The following is a 20,047-nucleotide window of genomic DNA, read 5'->3' on the forward strand; positions in this document are numbered from 1 at the left end:
TCGTTGCCCTGGAGCTGGCAAAGCAATTCATTCATACTGCGCGACAAGTCTCCTAACAGCGCGCTCGATCTCCACGGATTCTGCTGCCCTTGGTCAAGCAGAACAAGAACTATGTCACGAATGCCGATGCCAATTGCCGACAACTTGCATCCCTCGGCTATTCGGACAGAGCTGAGAGATATGAACTGCACACGCCCCGTATGAGAGAGCTCTCCTTCTCTCATGCTTCGAGTCGTGTACAACCATAGGGTTAAGGAGCACTTAATACCAATTGAAGACTTTATCGCTGTACTCTGCCTATTCCCATTAGGCGTTCCTAACAAACTACGTGTTTACCGGAGCTGGCTCCCATATCACAAACAATAATCACTTCAACGATTTGTTCGTCGCTCGTCAAATTTGTTAGACGATAGTTGCTCAGTATTTACCGAGGAGTAGCATCATATACTTCTGGAACACTTCCTCCACCGCCCACCGTCCATCCTGTACAATGTATATCGTATCCGAATCTAAGTCTTCCCACGGGGTACAAGCCAACCGAATCGGACCCCGGAAGAACAAAACTATGCTTATCTCTGTTATGCTGATGCATTGATTACAACTATGTTCTCCCCGAGTATCCGTGCTGCTGGTTTCGTCATCTGGTCAAATGATCATTGTTAAAACTTGAATGCTGACTCTAGTAAATTCCAAACAATAGTGCTGAGCTGTGCGTGAGCCTCCACCGGGTTCCGGGAACTCCGAACCCCTGCGCTTGGCTCCGAGGGCTCTGGTAGAGATTCTGATCGAACCCAAAGCCTTTTCTGACGCGAACTCTATCTGATGGTACATGTTACTAGGTCGAGGTTGTCATGGCCTGTTGAAGCGGATGAAGCTTGACTCTCCTAGCTGGAGATCTATCGCACCGGGCATCGGCTGTCTCCTTTGGGGACCCACAGTTCACACGTCCAGAGCATTCTCACTCGTGACAGTGGGTCTTGCAAGCCTTGTTCGAACGTCACCTCACACAAAATGTCAGGCTCCCTGCTGACACGGCTCCCGGGGAAATGCCTCAATACGGTCTATCATTGGATCCAGGCATGCCCAGCCGATGCTCCACGCTACATTGTACATCCATCCGCGAACCTCCGTGACTATTGCTCGAGGTAACATAACGAGACAACCTCATCCACGTGTTTGGGATTCCATAATTTTCTCTTGCGGGAAGCCTGAAGAAGAATAAAAGGTCCAAGCTGCACCGCTGGAACCCAACATGTTCAACTTGCACTCAACATCAACACAATTCATACTTGAATCACAAATACAAACAATTAATGGGCTACTTCAAGGCTCCGAAACTGACACGTGAGTCCCTCGGCCTCACCAAATATGTCAGATACGACGAATATGACCCCAACTCCGCCACGTCGGACAAGGAGAGGAAGTCGCTTGCCGGCTTGGATTACTCGCCCCTCAAACGAGTAACATGGGAATCCTTCTGGATGGGTATCCTCGTCTCTATGGGCGGGTTGATCTTCGGTTTCGATACTGGCCAAATCAGTGGTTTCCTTGCGATGCCAGATTTCTTGGACAGGTTTGGTCAACGTAGGGACGACGGCACAGCTTACTTCAGCCATGTACGGTCAGGCCTCATTGTGTCATTGGTATGTTCGACTGTCCCATGCACGTGCGACTGGTTCAACTGACGATCTTTAGCTGTCAATCGGTACCTTGATTGGTGCCCTTATTGCTGCTCCTATCGCAGACGCCATTGGCAGAAGGCTCAGCGTGACTTTCTGGTGTATCATCTTCTGCGTGGGTAACATTGTTATGATCTCCGCAGATCACCACTGGTATCAGGTCATGATGGGTCGGTGGGTCGCTGGTCTTTCCATCGGCGGCTTGTCCCTGCTTGTCCCCATGTATATGTCTGAAACCGCACCTCGACACATTCGTGGTGCTTTGATCAGTACATATCAGCTTTTCATCACACTCGGTATCTTTATTGCCGCATGCATCAACTACGGCACAAACGAACACCAACGTGACAACTCCGGGTCATGGAGAATTCCAATGGGTGTCGGCTTCGGTTGGGCCATCATACTCGGCACCGGCATCCTTCTCTTCCCAGATACTCCTCGTTACCTCTACCGCAAGGGACGGAAAGAAGAAGCCAAACAAATCATGCTCAAGGTGTACGGCGCACCCCCGAACCACTACAGTGTCCACATGGAATTGGAAGAGATTGAAGCCAAATTCCGCGCTGAATCAGCTCAGCAAGGTGCGATCCGGGAATGGATCAACATGTTTTCCGCACCGAAAATGGCCTACCGTATCTTGCTCGGCATGCTTTTGCAGATGTTCCAACAGTTGACGGGTGCCAACTACTTCTTCTATTATGGCACAGTCATTTTCGAATCAACGGGTATCAAAAACTCGTTTGTCACCCAGATGATTCTGAACGGCATCAACTTCGGCACCACCTTCTACGGTCTATATGTCGTCGAACACTACGGCCGAAGAAAGTCCCTCATCTTCGGCTCCCTCTGGATGTTCTTGATGTTCATGATCTTCGCCAGTGTTGGCCACTTCTCCTTGGACATCAACACACCCGAAAACACCGAGTCGAGTGGAACAGCCATGATTGTGATTGCCGCATTGTTCATCACCGGCTTCGCAACAACATGGGGACCGATCATTTGGACTCTTTGTGGTGAGCTGTATCCTTCTCGCTACCGTGCGAAGGCTATGGCACTGTCCACCGCTTCGAACTGGCTCTGGAACTTCTTGATCGCCTTCTTCACACCGTTCATTACCGACGATATTGACTTCCTCTACGGCTATGTCTTTGCAGGCTGCAACCTTGTCGCGTGCATGCTGGTATACTTCTTTGTCATTGAAGGTTCGGGTCGGACTTTGGAAGAGATTGATACCATGTACATTCTGGGAGTGAAGCCTTGGAAGAGTGCATCATGGATAGCACCGCCGCCAGAGGAGATCACCAAGATCCGAAGACAAGCCGGAACCCACGAAGATGTTGAAGAGGCTGGAGAAGCTGCTGCTCGCAGTAGCGACGGCACAGAAGCAGAAAAGGAGACTCAACACCGGGAGTAAAAGAAATGAACTCCCGGTGCAGCTCAAACTCATTGAACTTGCAGTCGACCCTATCTGAATGAAATGAAGAGGCTTGGAGTTGGAGGATGAGAAAGGGCCGCAACAAGGCTGAGGCGGAGAATAAGGCGAACTCCGCGCGTGTACTTTTTTACGCGATCGTTACGACACTTTGAGTTACCGTCCTGTATCGACGACGAAGTAGCTATGACTACTTGAATTAATGATAATTCAGATTACACACAACTACTCGTATACATATTGATAAGATTGAGTGCTACCTGGTACTCCAGTACTATGGTGTGCACTTGCGAAGAGATATGGGGGGATGGAGCCGATGATCACGTGTTATTACGCTAGCACGTATCGGGTATAATCAAAACCATTAGTAATTGAGCGATTTTCGAAAAAGACGTGTATTACTACTGGTCAATATCACAACACAAAAATCGGAATTCAATGCAGCTGCTAGTGCCTGTATTGTTGAATACAAAAAAATAATAGTACACGGCGACGCGCCCAGAACTACAAGGCGGCACTCCCTGAAGCTCAGTGCTAATTGGACTTGCTCTCAAACTTGTCCGCTACGTCAAGAGCTGCGACTGTAGCACACGCGCGGTCGAAGCTGGAACATTGAAGACTTGGCTGAGCAGACGCCCGAAATGCTGAGATCCGGATCCAGCACATAAGAAGAGCTCTGTAACCGCGACTACGATCCACGGTCGACGTGAAGAGTTGGGGTGCTGCGCCAGATCCGGCCATGCATACTCGTTGTCATGTCGCAGAAACGCCCGTACGATGACTCTGGGCAATCTCCTGGGCGTCGGCCACCACCGCCACCACCACGGGTGTCAAGGACTAAAGCATGTAAGTTGCAACCCGGCTTCACAGTTGTCAAATCGCGGGGTCTGATTTCATAGGTATGGAATGCCGAAGGCACAAGATCAAATGCGAAGTCAGGACGGGAGAGTCAGCCTGTACGAAATGCCTCAAGGGTGGCATTGAGTGCGTATTCCAAGATCTCACCCAGAAATTCCAGGAGGAAGATGCCTTGTAAGTCAGTCAGAGACGTTCTCAAACTGCCACTCATGATTGGTAGGTGGAAAACCCAGACCAAGATGGAAATAGGGCAAATGCGCGCAGCCATTCAACACCTGCTCAAACACAACCAGTTGCCAGACCTCTCGACATACCATGCAGCATCGACTGTCACCAGCCCGGCGAACCCGGGCTCCGCTGCTGCCCTGATTGTCCCCCCTATGGACATGACGCGTGAGAACTCCCAGGAACCTCAGTCGCGTGATGATGCAGGTCTTGTGCCGGCGCCCATGAGCAGCTTGTACGACCTCACCCGCCTCAAGACTCTACGCAGCTCTGTGCTATGGCGACAGAACGCAAACATGTTGGATGACGACTTCATTTCCCAGGGTGTCATCTCCCTGGAGGATGCCGAGTATCTGTTCTCCCGCTACCTGCAGAACAACAACCAATTGCTGTGGGGTGGGGTGTTGCTACCACATCCGACATTGGTCTCAGTCAGACGCTCATCGACCATGCTGACTGCCGCCGTTCTCACCATCGCAGCTCTACACGTGCCCGATCGTGATGAGTTATTGCAGACTTGTTACAGCATCTTTGTGTCGCTGGTGAGCAACACATGTCTCTCGCGGCATCATACTTTGGACGATGTTCGAGCGCTGTCCCTGGGAGCTTTCTACCTGTCGAACCTTAGTTGGAAGCTGTCGGGGATGGCCGTGAGGCTCGCGGTAGAGATGAATTTGCACCAGTCTTTTCAGAAGCGCAACCGGCCACAACCCAATCAGCATGAGTGCGTTAGGCTCTGGTACGCATTGTATGTCTGTGAACATCATTTCAGCATCGCCTATGGTCGGCCACCCATCATTGGGGATGATCTGGCCGTGAAGAATGTGGAAAAGTTCTTGGAAAGCCCGGAGATCGTCCCAGGCGACGTTCGCCTGGCCGCTCAGGTGGCGCTTTTCCGCATCCTCACTGAAGCCTACACGGAATATGGCAGCGACCCAGAACAACCGCTTGGGGAGCAAGACTTTGAACGACTTCGCGTCTTCAACTTTGCCATCGAGCAATGGAGACTCACCTGGCAGGCTAGATCGGCCGACAGTGTAGAGGTTGGCTCGTACCCTTCCAAAGGGGTTGTGTTGTACTACCATTTTGCACGATTCCAGCTGAATTCCCTGGCTTTGAGAGCAGTGGCTGGACCGAATAGCCCGATTGTTGAGCCTCTGACATACGATCGGCGAGAGGCCGCCAACATCGCCATCTCGGCGGCAACTAGTACGCTGACTCTGATTCTGGAGGAAAACGACCTACGACGTGCGATGCCCGGCGTGCCCATCTTCACCCACACCATGGTAGCCTTCTGTGCGACCTTTTTGTTGAAAATGGCCATGAAATGGAGCAGCAACACGCCAGTCATGATGAACACATGGAGCCACGATGCCTCGAATTTAGGGTTGAACTTCAGTGCGAGCCAAGTCATTGCGCTCATTCGCAGATCTGCCGACTTCCTCGCTGAGGTTTCCGAGAAGTTGAACCAGAAACATCTGACACGACACATTGTCGCCGGCATCCGCTACCTCCTGAAGAGCTTCGACGAGGAGACTGAGGCTTCGAGCCGCGACGGATCTCTCAGCTACCAGCACAATAATTCCCAAGAACCGTTTATCGGCAATCTAAACTCCACGACCAATGCATCGGATGGGCTGAACGGAAATTACAACTTCTACGATCTGGTGGGGTCCTACGGATTCGGTTTTGATGAGTCTTATCTGGGTCAGGTAGAAGCCCATGATCCCGATTTGTGGTCATATACGTGACGGAGAGCTGTTTCCATACGGGCAGCAGTTTCCGACAAAGATGCCGGCGGATTTTGAACCTGGGTTTAGCTGGCGTCGATGTCCCGAGAGAATGGTTCTTGCAACGCGCCGTCTTTCAGGAGCGTGGGCTCGTCCCGCGCGCTTATTCCGCTCGGTCGGGAGTAGTTCGGACTCTAGCCTGACCTCCTGACACTGGCATTGGATCTTGACAGCGCCAGATCCACATCACGTGCCATGGAGCAGGGGCACGCTGAATGGTTCGCGATCCCCACTTTTGCTCTTTGGCCTCCCGTGTCCCGCGGACACCTCAATCGGATTTTCGCCGACCAGACAACTGGGTTTGAATCCAAGCTCGGGACGGCGCCCTGGCCGTTCTGCGCGGACGTTGCGCGTGCTTCGAGAAGCACTACTGTCGTCGACTTGCGTGTTCGACGAACGCCAAAAAGCACACTACGGCGCCCACCGCAAACCTTTCTGGTCGAGTTCTAGAATACAATCAAACGTCTTCACACTATCCGATCTTGAGATCCAGGAAAAGTCATCATCCGCCAGATTAGTCAAGCAAGATGCGTGTCCTCATTACCGGTGCCGCTGGCTTCATCGGGCAACTTCTTGCCCAGAAGCTGCTGAATGATGAGGAAGGGCGATACACCTTGATTCTCACTGACGTTGTCGAGCCTCCTATTCCGCAAAATGTCAAATGGCCAGAAAAGGCTCAGGCGATCGTTGCCGATCTCTGCAAGGACGCCAGCCTCGTGGTAGACAAGGCTCTCGATGCCGTGTTCGTGTTCCACGGCATCATGTCTTCGGGTGCGGAGTTCAACTACGAACTTGGTACGTTTGTCGCAGCTGATGGTGTTTGTACAGAAACTAATACTGTTTGGCTACAGGAATGAAGGTCAACTTTGATGCGACACGCATTCTGCTTGAGACTTTGCGCAACATTTGCCCTGGCGTCCGAGTGATTTATGCATCCAGCCAAGCCGTCTACGGCGGCAAAGTGGTGCAGCCCGTGACCGAGGCCATGGCCGCGACGCCCGAGACATCGTATGGCGCCGAGAAGATGATGTGCGAGTACCTCATCAACGACTACACTCGACGATCCTTCATCAACGGCTTGATTTTGCGGTTCCCCACGGTGTCAGTGCGACCTGGCAAACCGACGGCGGCCGCATCGTCGTTTTTGTCCGGTATCATTCGCGAACCGATGAATGGTCAGGAATGTGTTATCCCGATTGAAGACCGCTCGTTCCGCCACTGGTTGTGTTCTCCTCGTGTTTTGGTCAGCAACCTCGAGTATTCGCTCACACTTCCCAAGGATGCGCTTCCATCTTACGACCGGACTGTCAACCATCCTGGAATCGGCGTCTCTGTCCAAGACATGATCGACTCTCTGGCCCGCGTTGGTGGCCAGGACAAGTTGAAGTATCTGCGTGAGAAGGAAGACCCCAAATTGAAGCCCATCTTGTATTCGTGGCCAGCTGAGTTTGACAACACCAGAGCCCTATCGTTGGGTTTCAAGAGAGATGTGTCGTTTGACGACATTGTCAGAGACTACAAGGAAAGTCTGCCAAAGTCAGCTTGAATGTACGACTTGTTAGAATAGCTTCGATTGTCTGTCTATCTTGGGGCGTTGGGTGCAAAAGTCAAAAATAGACGTTATCATGCATATCACGAGGCAGCAGCTGCTGGAATGGAATGAAATCCTGCCATTTTGTTTGGAGCTTTTTCGCATGGTTTCTCATCCGTCGAGGTGTCTATGGCTCTTTTTTCGCCGCTTGGCAGCCAGCATTCGCGACATGACTACCTATTTGTATCATTGCATTCTTCACGTCATTCCTCCGCCACGCAGCGACCGATACCGACGGTCCGGTGATATTGTGCCGTCATACTGTAGGTAGCCATCGGGAAGTAGGCTTTCGAAAGAAGGAGTTCGAAGGCAGTACCACCAATATTCTCGAAGCCATGTCCGGAGTATACGTGTATCGATGACACAGCCATTCCGATAATAATCAAATTTCCAGTCATCAAACACGAGAAATATCGTATACTGTAACCACTATGTCCCCAAGGGTCATCTCCTGTCCATGCAGTATGCAGTATGCAGTACTATGTATGCAGGACTGTGTAATGCGCGTCTCTCTCTCGAGGTAAACTTTTGCAATCATTGTTCAAACAACAAACTACCTAACAGTCACTTATATCTCCAAATCAAGCCTTTCCAGTCGACCCCATCCAATCCATATACTGCTCAATCGCCTTCTGCATCGCCAGGGTCCCCTCCTCAATCAGTGTTGTCAAGGGCGCTTTACCTGCCTTCTCCTTGAGAACCTTGACAAAATGATCATTCATAGCATCATTCAAATTACATTTCGCCACCCCACAAGCAATAACTTTTTTGAGTAAATCCTCATGAAACCACTGACCCGACGCGCCATGGAGGACAATGTGGACCCGATCCCCGACTTTGGAGTGGATACTCTTGAGCCGGTCAAAGTCCAACTGGGGCCCCTTGGGACCATAGTTTCCATGAACATTCCCAAACGCCGGAGCAAGCCAGTCGACGCCCAGATCGACAAACTCCTCGGCCTGTTCGGGCGAAGTCAAGAGTCCCTGTAAAGCCAAGTCGGCCGTGTCGCCGACACCATCTTCGCCACCTTCAATGCGGCCAGGCTCGGCTTCGGTGATGATGCCCCGCTCGTTGCAGTACTTGACGAGTTCGCGCGTTTTGGCGAAATTCTCTTCCTTGTCGTAGTGGCTCATGTCCACCATGATCCCGTCGAAGCCCCCCAAGTCGGCCGCTCGTTTGACGATTTCGGGAGACTGCGCGTGGTCCATGTGGACGGCCACGGGAACTTTGGCTTTGTCGGCTGCTTCGGCGGCCGCGTGGACTAAGAGGCCGTCGGCGAAGGTTACCGCCCAGGGGAATAGTTGGATGATTACCGGTGATTGCTTGGCTTCTGCCGCCCGGACGCTCGCGAGGATCGCTTCCACGTTGTAGCAGCACATGGCGGGGACGGCGTAGCCTTCCCGTGCGGCTTTGGATACGATTTTCAGGGCGCGGTTGTTCTTGAGGTCGGGCATTTTGAATGTGGTGCTGAAATTGAAATTGGTTGAGTTGTGTTGTGTTGAGGGTTTTCGGTGTTGGTGTTGGTGTTGATGCTGACGCTGACGCTGTTGCTGTTGATATTGTAGGCGTTGATGTCGATGCTCCGAGTACGTATGTAGATGTCGCGTGTGTCGTTGTCTGTGCTTAGTCAAGTAACCCGACTGATAGTCTGTTCGACCTTGGCTTAGACTTTCTTGAAAGGACGAACCTCGCTTGAATGTTGGAGGTTAGATGGAACGTTCTGTGTTTCTGTGTTTCTCTTTCTTCAATATCCTCGAAGCTAGAGCTAACTGCCAGTCAAATAAGAGTAATGGCAATAATAATATTGTTTTTGCTTGAATGGCCACCCGTGTAGAAGTGCGTGAAAAAACACCTGGAGTCTCTCCTCTCGTGACCCTATTGTTCTGCTACTCCGGGGATCTGACCAATGAAATCATCCTATTTAGGTTCGCTGTCGACCTTGAGGTGAAGTCTACCCCGACCCCCGAGTTTTGGTCGCGGACAGATCTGCCGGCACTCGCACTGAGGGCAGGGCGGGCGCGGTGAACTGGCGGCGATGCTAGTGGACCTGTGGTCGGAGAAAATGCGACATTGAAGTTTGTTCGGCGAATTCTCCGACGTACCCAGATGGAGATGGAGATGCCATGGGAGACGAACTTGTAGCTCGCGGTTGGCAGAACGCCGCCTAGATAGCACTGTAAGTTCGATAAGGTCCCGGAAGCCTACCGTAGTGTCGCTGTCGCACAGCGTAGGAGATTATTGTCTTTCGCTGAAATGTCTAATTGTTGCGCGCTCCTTGTTGGAGACACAAGACGATAAAAGTTCCGTGGCAGAATATTTTCGACATGATTATGTAACCAGCCGTGGTCTTTCTTTCGCAGGCGCATATAAGCTCATTATAGGCACTACTTGAATCATAGCCCAAAAAGAGTCTAGCTTCTGCTAATAAGGGCTATTCTGCACTGTAAAGGTATCTCGTTTAATTGGGCGCCAGAGTCACGGTCTGTACAGCACTGTATCACGCGCCGCTGGGCACGTACCAAGACAGTGGCGGCGCTGTAACCGATACTATCGAACCCACCTCGGCGCAACACCGATTCGACGAGTGCATGGGATACGAATTGCAAATTCCGCTCAACGTGAAAAGCGAAGAAAAAGTATCCACTCACAGAAAAGTACAACATTGTACAGCATACGATGCTAGGTGTCAGCGAGACTCTAGATTCGTCCAATCTGGCGGGATTGTGGAGCGGAAACACATACACTCGCATCAGCCATGCCAGAGTCCAAGTCCCACCCTCCGCGTCGCTGGCTTGGGCTGGGGCCCCCGTTCGCTTCGCGGGCATCCCCATGGGTGACCAGCTCAGACCAGGTCAGGTCAGCAGAGAAGTAAAATCTTGCACATTTACTCGCCCACAGGTCTGGTTGGCTGTCAAGTTGGACACGCGGGAGCCCCAGTAGTATACCATACCATACCCCCCTTTTAGCTTCTTGACCCGGTTATTTCCTTCCTATTCCCTATTTGCCAATAGACCCAAGGGAGAGGCCTGCTATATAAAATATCAACAGCCTTGCTCTCCTCCTCTGTCCTTCTCGAGCCCTTGCTTACACGAGGGAAGATTTTGATCAAGTCAAGAGCTCCGGCAGGCAGCTTGAGGAGCCCAACAGAGATAAACCAAACTGGTTTGCATTTATCAATTCTCTTTGCTCTGCTCACCATCGTCCAAAAGACCTTTTCAAGGCTCGTCGGGGACGCGAGATACCTTTCGCCACCATGCATCAGCCTGCCCAAGAACAGCCTCTGCCTCTCCCTCTGGAGAAGGAAATGCTTGAAAACATCGAGGATGCCGAAGTCGACATCCATATGCCCGAGATCCTGCGGGCTATGACGGCCGAACAACGCGCCAAGCTGGAAAAGAAACTGGTGCGCAAGATTGACCTGCGCAGTCTGCCCATCCTGGTCATTCTGTTCCTGTTGAACATCCTCGACCGAAATGCCATTGCCAACGCCCGTCTCGGCGGGTTGGAAGACTCTCTCAACATCGACGACGTCCAGTACCAGACCGCTGTCATGGTCCTGTGGGCCGGTTACATTGCCATGATGGTGCCGTCCAACATGCTGCTCAGTATCTTCAAGCCTAGAGTATACCTACCTTCGGTCGTCATCATCTGGGGCATTGTGTCTGGCGCCACGGGCTTTGTTCAGAACTATCCAGGCCTGGTAGTGCTGCGGTTCCTCGTGGGTGTCACCGAATCGCCATACTTTGTCGGATGTATCTTTTTCCTGTCTTGCTGGTACACCAAGAAAGAGCTGCCCGGTCGAATCTCCGTCTTCTATTCGGGATATACCCTGTCATCGGCATTTGGCGGTCTCCTGGCTGCAGGCATTGTGGATGGCATGGATGGCCTGGGCGGGTACCGATCGTGGCGATGGGTGTTTATCATTGAAGGATCCATCACCGTTGTTGTGGCCGTGCTTGGATACGTCTTGCTGCCCGACTACCCAGCAACCACCTCCTGGTTGTCCCCTGAAGAACGAGCCATGGCCCAGTATCGCCTGAGCCGCGAAACCGACGGCGACAAAGACGAGGTCACTGAGTCCGTCTTTGTCGGCTTGAAACAAGCCCTCACCGACCCCAAGGTGTACCTGCTGGTCTTCATTCAGACCGCCGCAGTTGTCAGCATGAGCTTCACCTACTTCTTCCCCTCCATTGTCAAGACCCTCGGCTACGACAAGGTCGAGACTCTGCTCTTGACTGCTCCCCCTTACTTTGCCGCCTTCTTGTTCTCTCTGGCCAACTCCTGGCACTCGGGCCATACCAATGATCGGTCCTACCACATCGCCTTCGCCTGTGTCCTCTCCGCCTGTGGCCAGATCATCTCCATGTCCACCCATGTTCTCGGCGCTCGTTACTTCGCCATGTTCCTCCAGGCCATGGGTGCCTTTTCCGCCTTCCAGATCATCTTGTCCTGGGTCTCCTCGACCATTCCCCGGCCCAAGGCCAAGCGTGCCGTCGCCTTGGCTCTTGCCACCGCCGTGTCCAACGCCACCAACATCAGCACATCTTACCTCTACCCGTCCTGGGATGCTCCGTAAGTTGGCCATTGCTGTCTCATAAAGAAGAAACCAACCGTACTGACTGTCTTTTCTTCAGGCTCTACCGTATGGGGTGCATAGTGCTTACAGTATCCCTGCTCTGCTGCGCCGCAGCTTCCTTGGCCTTGCGCTTCTGGCTCAAGAAACTCAACGACAAGGCCGACCGTTCCACGGGCATCGAAGGGGTCGGCAATGGCGCCGGCTTGTTTTTCAGATATGTTTTGTGAGCAGGCTACATGAAGAGAGGGTCTTGTCATTGTTGAGGGTTGTTTAGGGTGGGTGTCAGGCGAGAGGAAATATGAGCTGCAAAGGAGTAAAGATGACAACAAGCTGTTATACAAAATGATATATATTGTTGCAACTTCGAGAATGGTCGATGGTGTCTTTAAGCGTACCCGTGACAAAAAAAATGCAAGGATATCAATTGCAGGTCCAGAGCTTCCAAAGCACGAGTGCTTAGAGTTCAAGTCGTCTCGGTGCGTACCCCGAGCGGCCGTGGAACTGTTCGCGATACTCCGATGATCTCACAACATCTGGTACTGCCACTTACCTGCGGGATTCGTCAACGCCTTGCTCTTGTAAAATGAAAGTCAGTCGGCTGGTTGGTATATACAATTGTTGGTGGGTCAACAACCCGGTCACTATCGGGGACTTTGTTTGTTCGTGCACCACGCCGCTTGCCGACAGCCTTGGTGCCTGGCTTGGAACCTGAAATCTTTCCTGAGCTCCTTGCCCCCTTCTTCGGCAGCGGAGCCAGTTTGGCCCTGTTGTCTTCAGTCACTTTGCACAACTCCTCCAACTGCGCAGCCGAAATGTTCAAGTGTCGTCCTGAATACAAGTACTCCGCGGCTTGTACCCACTTCCGTAGTACTTTAACGGCATAGTCTTCAGCAACATTAAACCATTCCCTATGACATTTGTGACAATTGGGGCAACGCGGTTCGGATACCCTGTACTCCTTGAGCTCAGCGTGGATGAGGGACTCTATCCTGTGGGGATGTTGGATCTGGCGATCGACACCAAAGTCCTGATCTCCGCTGGTAGTCTGTTGTTCAAGATCAAACTTGCATTGATGTCTCCATCTGCGGAGCCGCTCTTCAACGTTTTCGGAGTATCCAATCTTGACGTAGCCAAAGTCACCCGGGTGCCAGAACATGTAAATGTATCCGACTCGCGCGAGGTCTGCCTGGGTCAACGGTTGGACGAGTGTCTGGCGGATCAACTCTGGGACAGAGAGTGCTGCCTTTTTCTTCGACCACTGATACTTCACAAACACATGACTAAATTGATCCGACGGTTTCGTCTGTACAGGGGTGAGCAGCGACGCGTTGGTGGTTCCATTGCCGACTTCCGAGGGACTCGTTTCTGTGATCACTGGTTTTGGACGCTCAGAGCTTTGAGAATTTGATCTCCCTTCCTTGGTGATCCTGACAGAACATGAAGGATTGGCAGTTTGCTTCACAGGAAGAAGTCCCTCATTTCTCGAGATAGCTTCCGCTTCTGTCTTCTTGACAGATTGTCGTGTTAAGGACTCGAGCCAAATCTGTAGTACGCTACTTACCATGTGTGCAATTGCACTGTCTCCATGTACATTGGCGTCGTTGGTGGCGTCGAAATTCCAAGAATATGAACATAGCTCTCGCAGATACGTCCTTGCGGGGTTTTGGTGACGACGTCGGCATGTTGCTTGGTCTACAACAGCTGATATGTGTTTTGCAGCCGCACAGAGATCGAGTGGACGTTGCAGAGACGATAACCCATCTAGCAAAGAAGCCGCCTCGTCGGAAGTCAGCTTCGAGGCATTGGTCCTGCTGCACCTTTGGTGTTTCAGGGTTGTGGCAATGCAACGCAGAGGATCAGTATGCAATCTCTCGGCTGTCTCGAGTGGTAGGATCTTCGACAGTGTCGAAGTCAGATTCCACACCACGGCGAGGGGCGGCTGCACTGTGATCGGTGGGGCATGAAGCGCAGGTGTAGTCTCGGTTATCGTTGTGACTGGGTTCGGCTTGATGGTTCCTGCAGGCGATCTGGTTGTGACAGGTGCTGCCGATGTGAGAAGTGGAACATTGTGGCTATTAGTCGGCCCATAACATGGACGAGGTGCCAAAAGGGCCCAGCTTGCTATTTCTGGCTTCTCGTCTTCGGATTTGATCGGTAGTTCATGGTCAAGAGACTTCTCCTCGCACGCAGCAAAAGGATCTACCTCAGGCGTACCAGGTAGATTTGTACCGGCAGGGGCTCTGAAGAACGTGCAGCCATCGGCCTCCGCATTGCTCTGTTCAGCCCGCTGAAGTAGCCGTGGTCCTCAAGCTTGATATGCTGTCTTGACGCACGGCCAGAGGAAGAAGCATGATACAGCTCTTCTTTTTTGACATCATAGAACGGGGTACCCAAGTCAAGCAAGGACGTGTCATGTTTGGTAGTCTGTAGAGTATCTCGGACTTTGCGAGCAGCGAGAGGCGAATGGAGCAGAGGATCATCAACTGGATGTAGAGCCAAACCAAACTCTGGCGTTGGAGGGTCTGCTGCTGCTGGAGGAGTCTCGTCCCAACTGAGTTCCGGGGTTCGAGGAAACGAAGAGCCGGCCGCAACCGTGTATGGTGCATGGAAGGGCGACGTGCGAGGGGGAGTAAGCACCAGGGCAGCTTGAAGAGCGGGAAAGTCTCGAGAAGCTCGAGCAGCTTCGAAAGCAGCCAGGCGGCCCCTTGGGGTCAGGACGCGCCGCTCTGGACGGGAGTCCATGATCAATGCAAAAGATGGCAGCCATGATGTGGGAGGTGCACCTCGCGTCTTTTTCAATAGCCTCTACGAGCCCGTTTGTAGAGGACGGTCTTCCAGCAGGCTATGTTGAAGCTTGCCAGGGGTGGCTGAGCTGCTGAGCGCTACCTTCAGCCACGTACTGAAACTTGTGCAGGGAGTGCATCAGGCGATAGTAGCGAGGCATTGGAGGTTGCAGGGGAAATGCTTTCTGATAGGCGAGCACTCGCCAATGCATACTGTACTTTGTCCTCATACAACGCCAACGTGACCCGAAGTGCTGGACTTGGGTATCGGTGAAGGCCCACCTCCAACCACGGTCCCAAATGCTCGCTGTCATTCATTGACGCCGTTTACGCGTGCTATCCTCTCCTTGACGGCGGGCAACTGTTTGCATTCTGTATCTCTTGTGCCACCACCGTCAAACTCGGGTAGAGCTGCCTGCTGGGCTTGCTCCATAATGGCTCGTAGATACTGAACGGGTAGCGAGAGGAGTAGAGCAACAATTAGCAGCCTTGTCATTCAGTCGTGAACGAAAGAAGCGAACGATGAGGAACGCGGGGGGCGCAGTTTGGCAGCTACTGGTTAGAGTTGTAGTAGTAGGACGACTTAGTAAGGTAGTACTACCACTGTAAACTGTGCTAGTACCTGGCTAAATCCTTCTAACCATAATCGGGAAGGCGCGCGGCTTGTCGGCGGCTCCTCGAAGGTACATCGGACTTCACATTCAAAAGCAGTCCCATGCAAGTTCTTTTCATACTCGCCGGCCTCTTCACCAGTTGTTGCTGGCGTGTCTGTCTTGACAAGCTAAATTGCCAATAATAGCAAATGGGCCTACTCAGGTTCGTTGGTAAGAGGTGGTAAGGTCGCAAACAGGTCCACCATCGTATGATGGTACGCCCCCAAGGGACTTGATATCCAAGCACTTGTGCTTGGGAACTTCCGGACCTGTAATTGATGTCCTGCTCTTTTGTCACGGGGGAACACGCCGTGACAATTGGAAGTGACCGGGATTGCGTAGCATCCGGTGTCTTACACGCGCAAGTTTGTCCAAGCGCCTGGGCTGCATCTCGAAGTTTCATGGCCCCTCGTTTGCAGAGGCGCTGTGTCAGAGCTGCATCGTCCACCAGGACGCCGACCATACTTTGGTGAATGATACGACATTGACACAACGCGATGAAACTTCCTGGCTCCTTGACCGTGAGTTGTGACCTGAACACGACCTTCTGGCAGGACTCGGGTTATGGGGCCAGGCAAGCGAATCTTTGGGGCCAGTTTATGACGGGCCGACTTGGCCGTGGTTCGTTCCTAGCCGAGCACGTCACTTGTGAGGCTGGCGAGACCTAAGCGCCATTTGCCTGGCGAACCAGGGTCATCCACAATCTCAATATTCGCGTCCCACAAAGCGCAGCATCTCGTTCAACAAATGGGCAGCTTTCCTTGCCTCGGGTGGTATCCGACACATCCTGTACGAGACTATTCAGACGTGATACTTAGCGTTGCCTAAATGACTCAGAAAAAAAGGGCCAGCCTTGCATTTTTCGCATTCGTGTGAGGGGCCATTCCTGTCCAGGTCCAAACTGATCTCATCCCTGAAACGGTCATCTGGAACTCATGAAACGATGCAAAATACCCTTTCGTGCCCATGGAATTGAGGTGTGGCACATGAGCCTCGCCTGCCTCGCACGTTCAGTCAGAGCATGAAACGCCCAAACGCTTTACCCGACATGGTGAATACTCTGATGACTCCAATCCCATTCAAAATACCATCCACGCATCCCTAACCTCACCAGATGTAGCAACATGCGCAGTGACAGGCAACAGGTGTGTGACAACCATGGTATGCACGCCAGGGACAGGGTCGAAGCAAGCATCTTCCACCACCGTCACAATGAATCCCTGATCGGTGGCGGCGCGGGCCGTGCTCAGCACACAGCCAGACGTAGCTATGCCGCACAGAATGAGTGATTTGACTCCACGAGCCCGCAGTATCTCCAAAAGGCCTCGCGACTCAAGAGCAGATAGCATTCCAGGCTGGCGCAGCACGGTCAACTCGCGAGGCTGGTTCTGGTCGGCCGACAATGACATACTGCCACCTGCTGGAGCAGTACCGGTGCCCGCTGTGCCGCCCTGATTTCCCTTGGGTGCGACCGACTCAGCCTCCCACCCCAGCCAGGCGGCATTCGTCAACATGTCCTGATAGTGCATTTTCCATTTCATGGCCATCTTGCTCCAAGGCGGCGGACGCGCCTCGGGACCCGTGTCGACCAAGCAGTGGAAGACTGACATGCCGCGAGCCAGGGCCCAGTCGCGCATTTGCGCCGCGATCTTGACCACGCTGGCTCCCGCATCGCCTAGATTCGTGATGTGGAAGTTCTGATAGTCCATTAGGAGCACGGCGGTCTTGTCAGGCGAGATGGACAGGGGGGAGCTGGGATCGTCGGGCGAGGAGAGCGCCATGGGCCGCGTCCAGGAGGCCATAACCGGCCACCGTGAATTGCGGAAAGACAAGAAAGATTTGCGCGACTTGAAGCCGGTGTTGCAGTGTCAGTTCTCCACCGGTTGCGGAATGGAGTATAACATACTACTAACAGCAGAGTATACTACAAGTTCAGTAGTGCCTAGAATAGGGGGGAAGGTGAGGGGAGGAAGTAGAAGTTGGAAGACGACGGGTAATACTAGTAGTAGTTGATAGTGGGCAGAATGGCCTCGGAGCCGCCGTCCATTTGTGCTTTGGTACTACTTCGGCCCCCATCTTAAAAATCTATGAGACTTTCCTTCTCTTATTCATGCTCGCGCTCGGAAGGGAGGAGAAAGAACACGGCTTGAGGGATAAGGCCGAGTGTGATGCAGTGAGGATAGCCAGGAAAGCGGAGATAACGCTCCCCTGCGCATAAACCCCGATACTACACTAACTACAGCGAGAGGATTCCATCCGACACGAAACTCATTATACAGTTGGGCACTGCAGTGGCATCATGCGAACGAGTCTAATTGATTGGCATTATTGATAGATAGAGTCATCACTACTACTGCGGTTAGGTGCCATTTTCGAGCGTTGTGGGAAACTAGTAGGCGATCTAGGAGTGTGAGCACGAGTAAAAGACGACGCCTCCTCCCTGCCCGCCCGCCCCTCTCCTTCCTCTGCCCCAAGCCCAGGCCCATCTAACGTCTCCCTCGTGTGTCAGGTAAGTAAGCCGGCCACCTAATTTTTCTCCTGTCTATCACTATCACTATTACTATTTCCCGCAGGATGGGACAGTGCGAGCATTGATGAAATCGACCAGATCAAAGAAACTCTTCTTGTACCGTCTCTCCTGGGTGGTGCGGTTGACGGTCTGCAGACCAAAATGGGCGTCGAACGACCCGTACTCCCAATTGTCGATGAAACTCCAAGCAAAAGCGCCGAGGATGTGGACGCCGTCCTCCCAGATAGACTTCAAGACCTCGGACAACAAGGCCAAGTTGTAGTTACTGCGAGGGGAGTCAAACAACTGATCGCTGAGTTGTTCCTTGGCCGCCTCGCCGAAGACGGGGAACCCGAATTCCGTGATCAGGATGGGCACCCGGAAGGTGTTGTACACGTACGACAGATAAAATCGCGCGTACGTCGGGGTGTTGTAGACGTAGGTCTGGCTCCGGTAGCCGATGTTCCAGCCCTGCGTGGTCAACGTCGACGGGAGGACACAGTAGGAGGCGAATAACGGGTTGGATGCGTTGGATGCGCATTGCCGGATCGAGTCGATCGAGTTCGGGACCGGTGGAGACACTACGGTCGCTGTGTAGACGTCGAGGCCTATGAAGTCTGCCGTGCCCTTGATGTAGGCCAAATCCTTGGCAGTTAGGGGCACGTGATCTGGTACGCTTTGTTTGAATGAATCCGGGTAATCGATCCCCAAAAGGATCGGGTTGGCAAACGTGTCCAGCTGGAACGAGTTGTAATGGTCGGCGGCATACACGTCAGCGGGGTTCGATGGGTCGCGTGGCACACCGAAATTGTCGATTAATTTGATCGACACGTTGCCCGTCGCGTGTATAGTGTCCTTGTAGAAGTGGTACACTTGCGCATGCGCCTGCAGGAGGTTGTAGATACCTTTACCGTTCGCGGAGAACAGCAACGGTTCATTGAAGGTGAACCATATAGGTACCCGGTCGGCGAAATGCGCCATGACGATCTTCGCATAGTTGACATATGCGTCCACAAACAGGTCGCTCTGGACTCCGCCGTTGATGTAGCCAAACAACGGCGGAGAGAATGCATCCGTGACGTTGGGCCCATAGATCTGAAGCGGCACGTCGAAGTGCACCAGCGTGACGACAGGTAGCATGCCCTTTTCGAGGACGAAGTCGATCAAATCAGAGTAATGCTGCAGCCCCTGTTGATTGACCGGAGTGCCAGGCAGCGCGAACGGCAGAATTCGCGTCCACGGGATGCTGAAGGAGTAGTACTTGACGCCAATGGCGGCCAAACGCTCAATGTCCTGCTTGTACAGATAGTAGTTCTCGTTGGTCGTATAGTCTTTCACCATGGGGTCCGGGATAACAATATCCAGCAAGGACGGAGCTTTGCCTTCGTCTGCTGTGGCCCCTTCGATTTGTGCGGCCGACCCTGCGACTCCAAACATGAAGCCGGAAGGAAAGTTGTAAGAATCCGTCGCAGTAAAGTAGTCTTGCGGAGGCAAAATCAGTTCGCTGCTAGGAACAGGAGTGGGTGACACAGTCGTGCTGTATAAGCCTGTTTGGGTGAAGTTTGGAGGGTTTGCATGCTTCCACAGCGCTGTCCATGCTGCATTTCCATACGGGTTGTCTGTATCTGAAGCTGTTGCAGTCGCAGTGGGATCCCAACTTCCCCACGTGGTGTAAGAGATGGATGGGATAAGCGACGTTAACGATGTCGCTGGTGGTGCGTAGGTGGTCGTCGCCGTCGGACGAGGAACAGATGTTGCGCTCCTTACAGTTTCGCTCAGTGAGTACGCGAACGAGCCAAAGGTGTAGGTCGGTTCGCTGTAGGAGACAGTGGCCGAGCATTGTGGTCGAGCCCCTGGTCCACTGGTGAGTATGTAGTGTTGTAGAGCATTTGCAAATGTCAAAAGACCAAACAACATCGACGACGGAAGCGCCATGGTAGGAATCAAGCTG

The 20,047-nt window shown here is 52.7% G+C and overlaps 9 protein-coding genes across 10 annotated transcripts; 4 read left to right on the forward strand and 5 right to left on the reverse strand.

The window, feature by feature from the left end:
* Window positions 1–1,313: 1,313 nt before the first annotated feature.
* Window positions 1,314–3,093, forward strand: HMPREF1120_02779 (MFS transporter, SP family, sugar:H+ symporter; the record flags this gene model as incomplete). Its single annotated transcript, XM_009156824.1, has 2 exons — window positions 1,314–1,643; window positions 1,696–3,093. 2 exons carry the CDS (start codon window positions 1,314–1,316, stop codon window positions 3,091–3,093), a joined length of 1,728 nt encoding a protein of 575 aa, XP_009155072.1.
* A 919-nt stretch (window positions 3,094–4,012) lies between these two features.
* HMPREF1120_02780 (uncharacterized protein) lies at window positions 4,013–5,945 on the forward strand (the record flags this gene model as incomplete). The annotated part of the gene is made up of 2 exons (XM_009156825.1): window positions 4,013–4,143; window positions 4,190–5,945. 2 exons carry the CDS (start codon window positions 4,013–4,015, stop codon window positions 5,943–5,945), a joined length of 1,887 nt encoding a protein of 628 aa, XP_009155073.1.
* Window positions 5,946–6,511: 566 nt separating this feature from the next.
* HMPREF1120_02781 (nucleoside-diphosphate-sugar epimerase) lies at window positions 6,512–7,530 on the forward strand (the record flags this gene model as incomplete). Its single annotated transcript, XM_009156826.1, has 2 exons — window positions 6,512–6,779; window positions 6,836–7,530. The coding sequence occupies 2 exons, from the start codon at window positions 6,512–6,514 to the stop codon at window positions 7,528–7,530; spliced, it is 963 nt and encodes a 320-aa protein (XP_009155074.1).
* Window positions 7,531–7,551: 21 nt separating this feature from the next.
* HMPREF1120_02782 (tagatose 1,6-diphosphate aldolase) lies at window positions 7,552–9,974 on the reverse strand. Its single transcript, XM_009156827.1, has one exon. It carries the CDS (start codon window positions 9,027–9,029, stop codon window positions 8,157–8,159), a length of 873 nt encoding a protein of 290 aa, XP_009155075.1. The 5' UTR covers window positions 9,030–9,974; the 3' UTR covers window positions 7,552–8,156.
* Window positions 9,975–10,828: 854 nt separating this feature from the next.
* Window positions 10,829–12,378, forward strand: HMPREF1120_02783 (retrograde regulation protein 2; the record flags this gene model as incomplete). The annotated part of the gene is made up of 2 exons (XM_009156828.1): window positions 10,829–12,147; window positions 12,210–12,378. The coding sequence occupies 2 exons, from the start codon at window positions 10,829–10,831 to the stop codon at window positions 12,376–12,378; spliced, it is 1,488 nt and encodes a 495-aa protein (XP_009155076.1).
* A 335-nt stretch (window positions 12,379–12,713) lies between these two features.
* Window positions 12,714–13,715, reverse strand: HMPREF1120_02784 (uncharacterized protein; the record flags this gene model as incomplete). The annotated part of the gene is made up of 1 exon (XM_009156829.1): window positions 12,714–13,715. One exon carries the CDS (start codon window positions 13,713–13,715, stop codon window positions 12,714–12,716), a length of 1,002 nt encoding a protein of 333 aa, XP_009155077.1.
* A 635-nt stretch (window positions 13,716–14,350) lies between these two features.
* HMPREF1120_02785 (uncharacterized protein) lies at window positions 14,351–14,893 on the reverse strand (the record flags this gene model as incomplete). The annotated part of the gene is made up of 1 exon (XM_009156830.1): window positions 14,351–14,893. The coding sequence occupies one exon, from the start codon at window positions 14,891–14,893 to the stop codon at window positions 14,351–14,353; it is 543 nt and encodes a 180-aa protein (XP_009155078.1).
* A 1,011-nt stretch (window positions 14,894–15,904) lies between these two features.
* HMPREF1120_02786 lies at window positions 15,905–17,711 on the reverse strand. 2 transcript variants are annotated; one of them, XM_009156832.1, is made up of 2 exons: window positions 17,494–17,711; window positions 15,905–17,434 (listed from the first exon to the last, which is right to left on the reverse strand). In XM_009156832.1, exon 2 carries the CDS (start codon window positions 17,387–17,389, stop codon window positions 16,667–16,669), a length of 723 nt encoding a protein of 240 aa, XP_009155080.1. In that variant the 5' UTR covers window positions 17,390–17,434; window positions 17,494–17,711; the 3' UTR covers window positions 15,905–16,666. The 2 variants fall into 2 exon arrangements, with proteins under 2 accessions (XP_009155080.1, XP_009155079.1); XM_009156831.1 differs by having other exon boundaries at window positions 15,905–17,711.
* A 436-nt stretch (window positions 17,712–18,147) lies between these two features.
* On the reverse strand, window positions 18,148–20,031 carry HMPREF1120_02787 (beta-glucosidase; the record flags this gene model as incomplete). Its single annotated transcript, XM_009156833.1, has 1 exon — window positions 18,148–20,031. One exon carries the CDS (start codon window positions 20,029–20,031, stop codon window positions 18,148–18,150), a length of 1,884 nt encoding a protein of 627 aa, XP_009155081.1.
* Between the last annotated feature and the right edge of the window lie 16 nt (window positions 20,032–20,047).

This window comes from Exophiala dermatitidis (genome assembly GCF_000230625.1).
Source record: "Exophiala dermatitidis NIH/UT8656 unplaced genomic scaffold supercont1.2, whole genome shotgun sequence".
In the NCBI taxonomy this organism is placed as follows: Eukaryota; Fungi; Ascomycota; class Eurotiomycetes; order Chaetothyriales; family Herpotrichiellaceae; genus Exophiala; species Exophiala dermatitidis.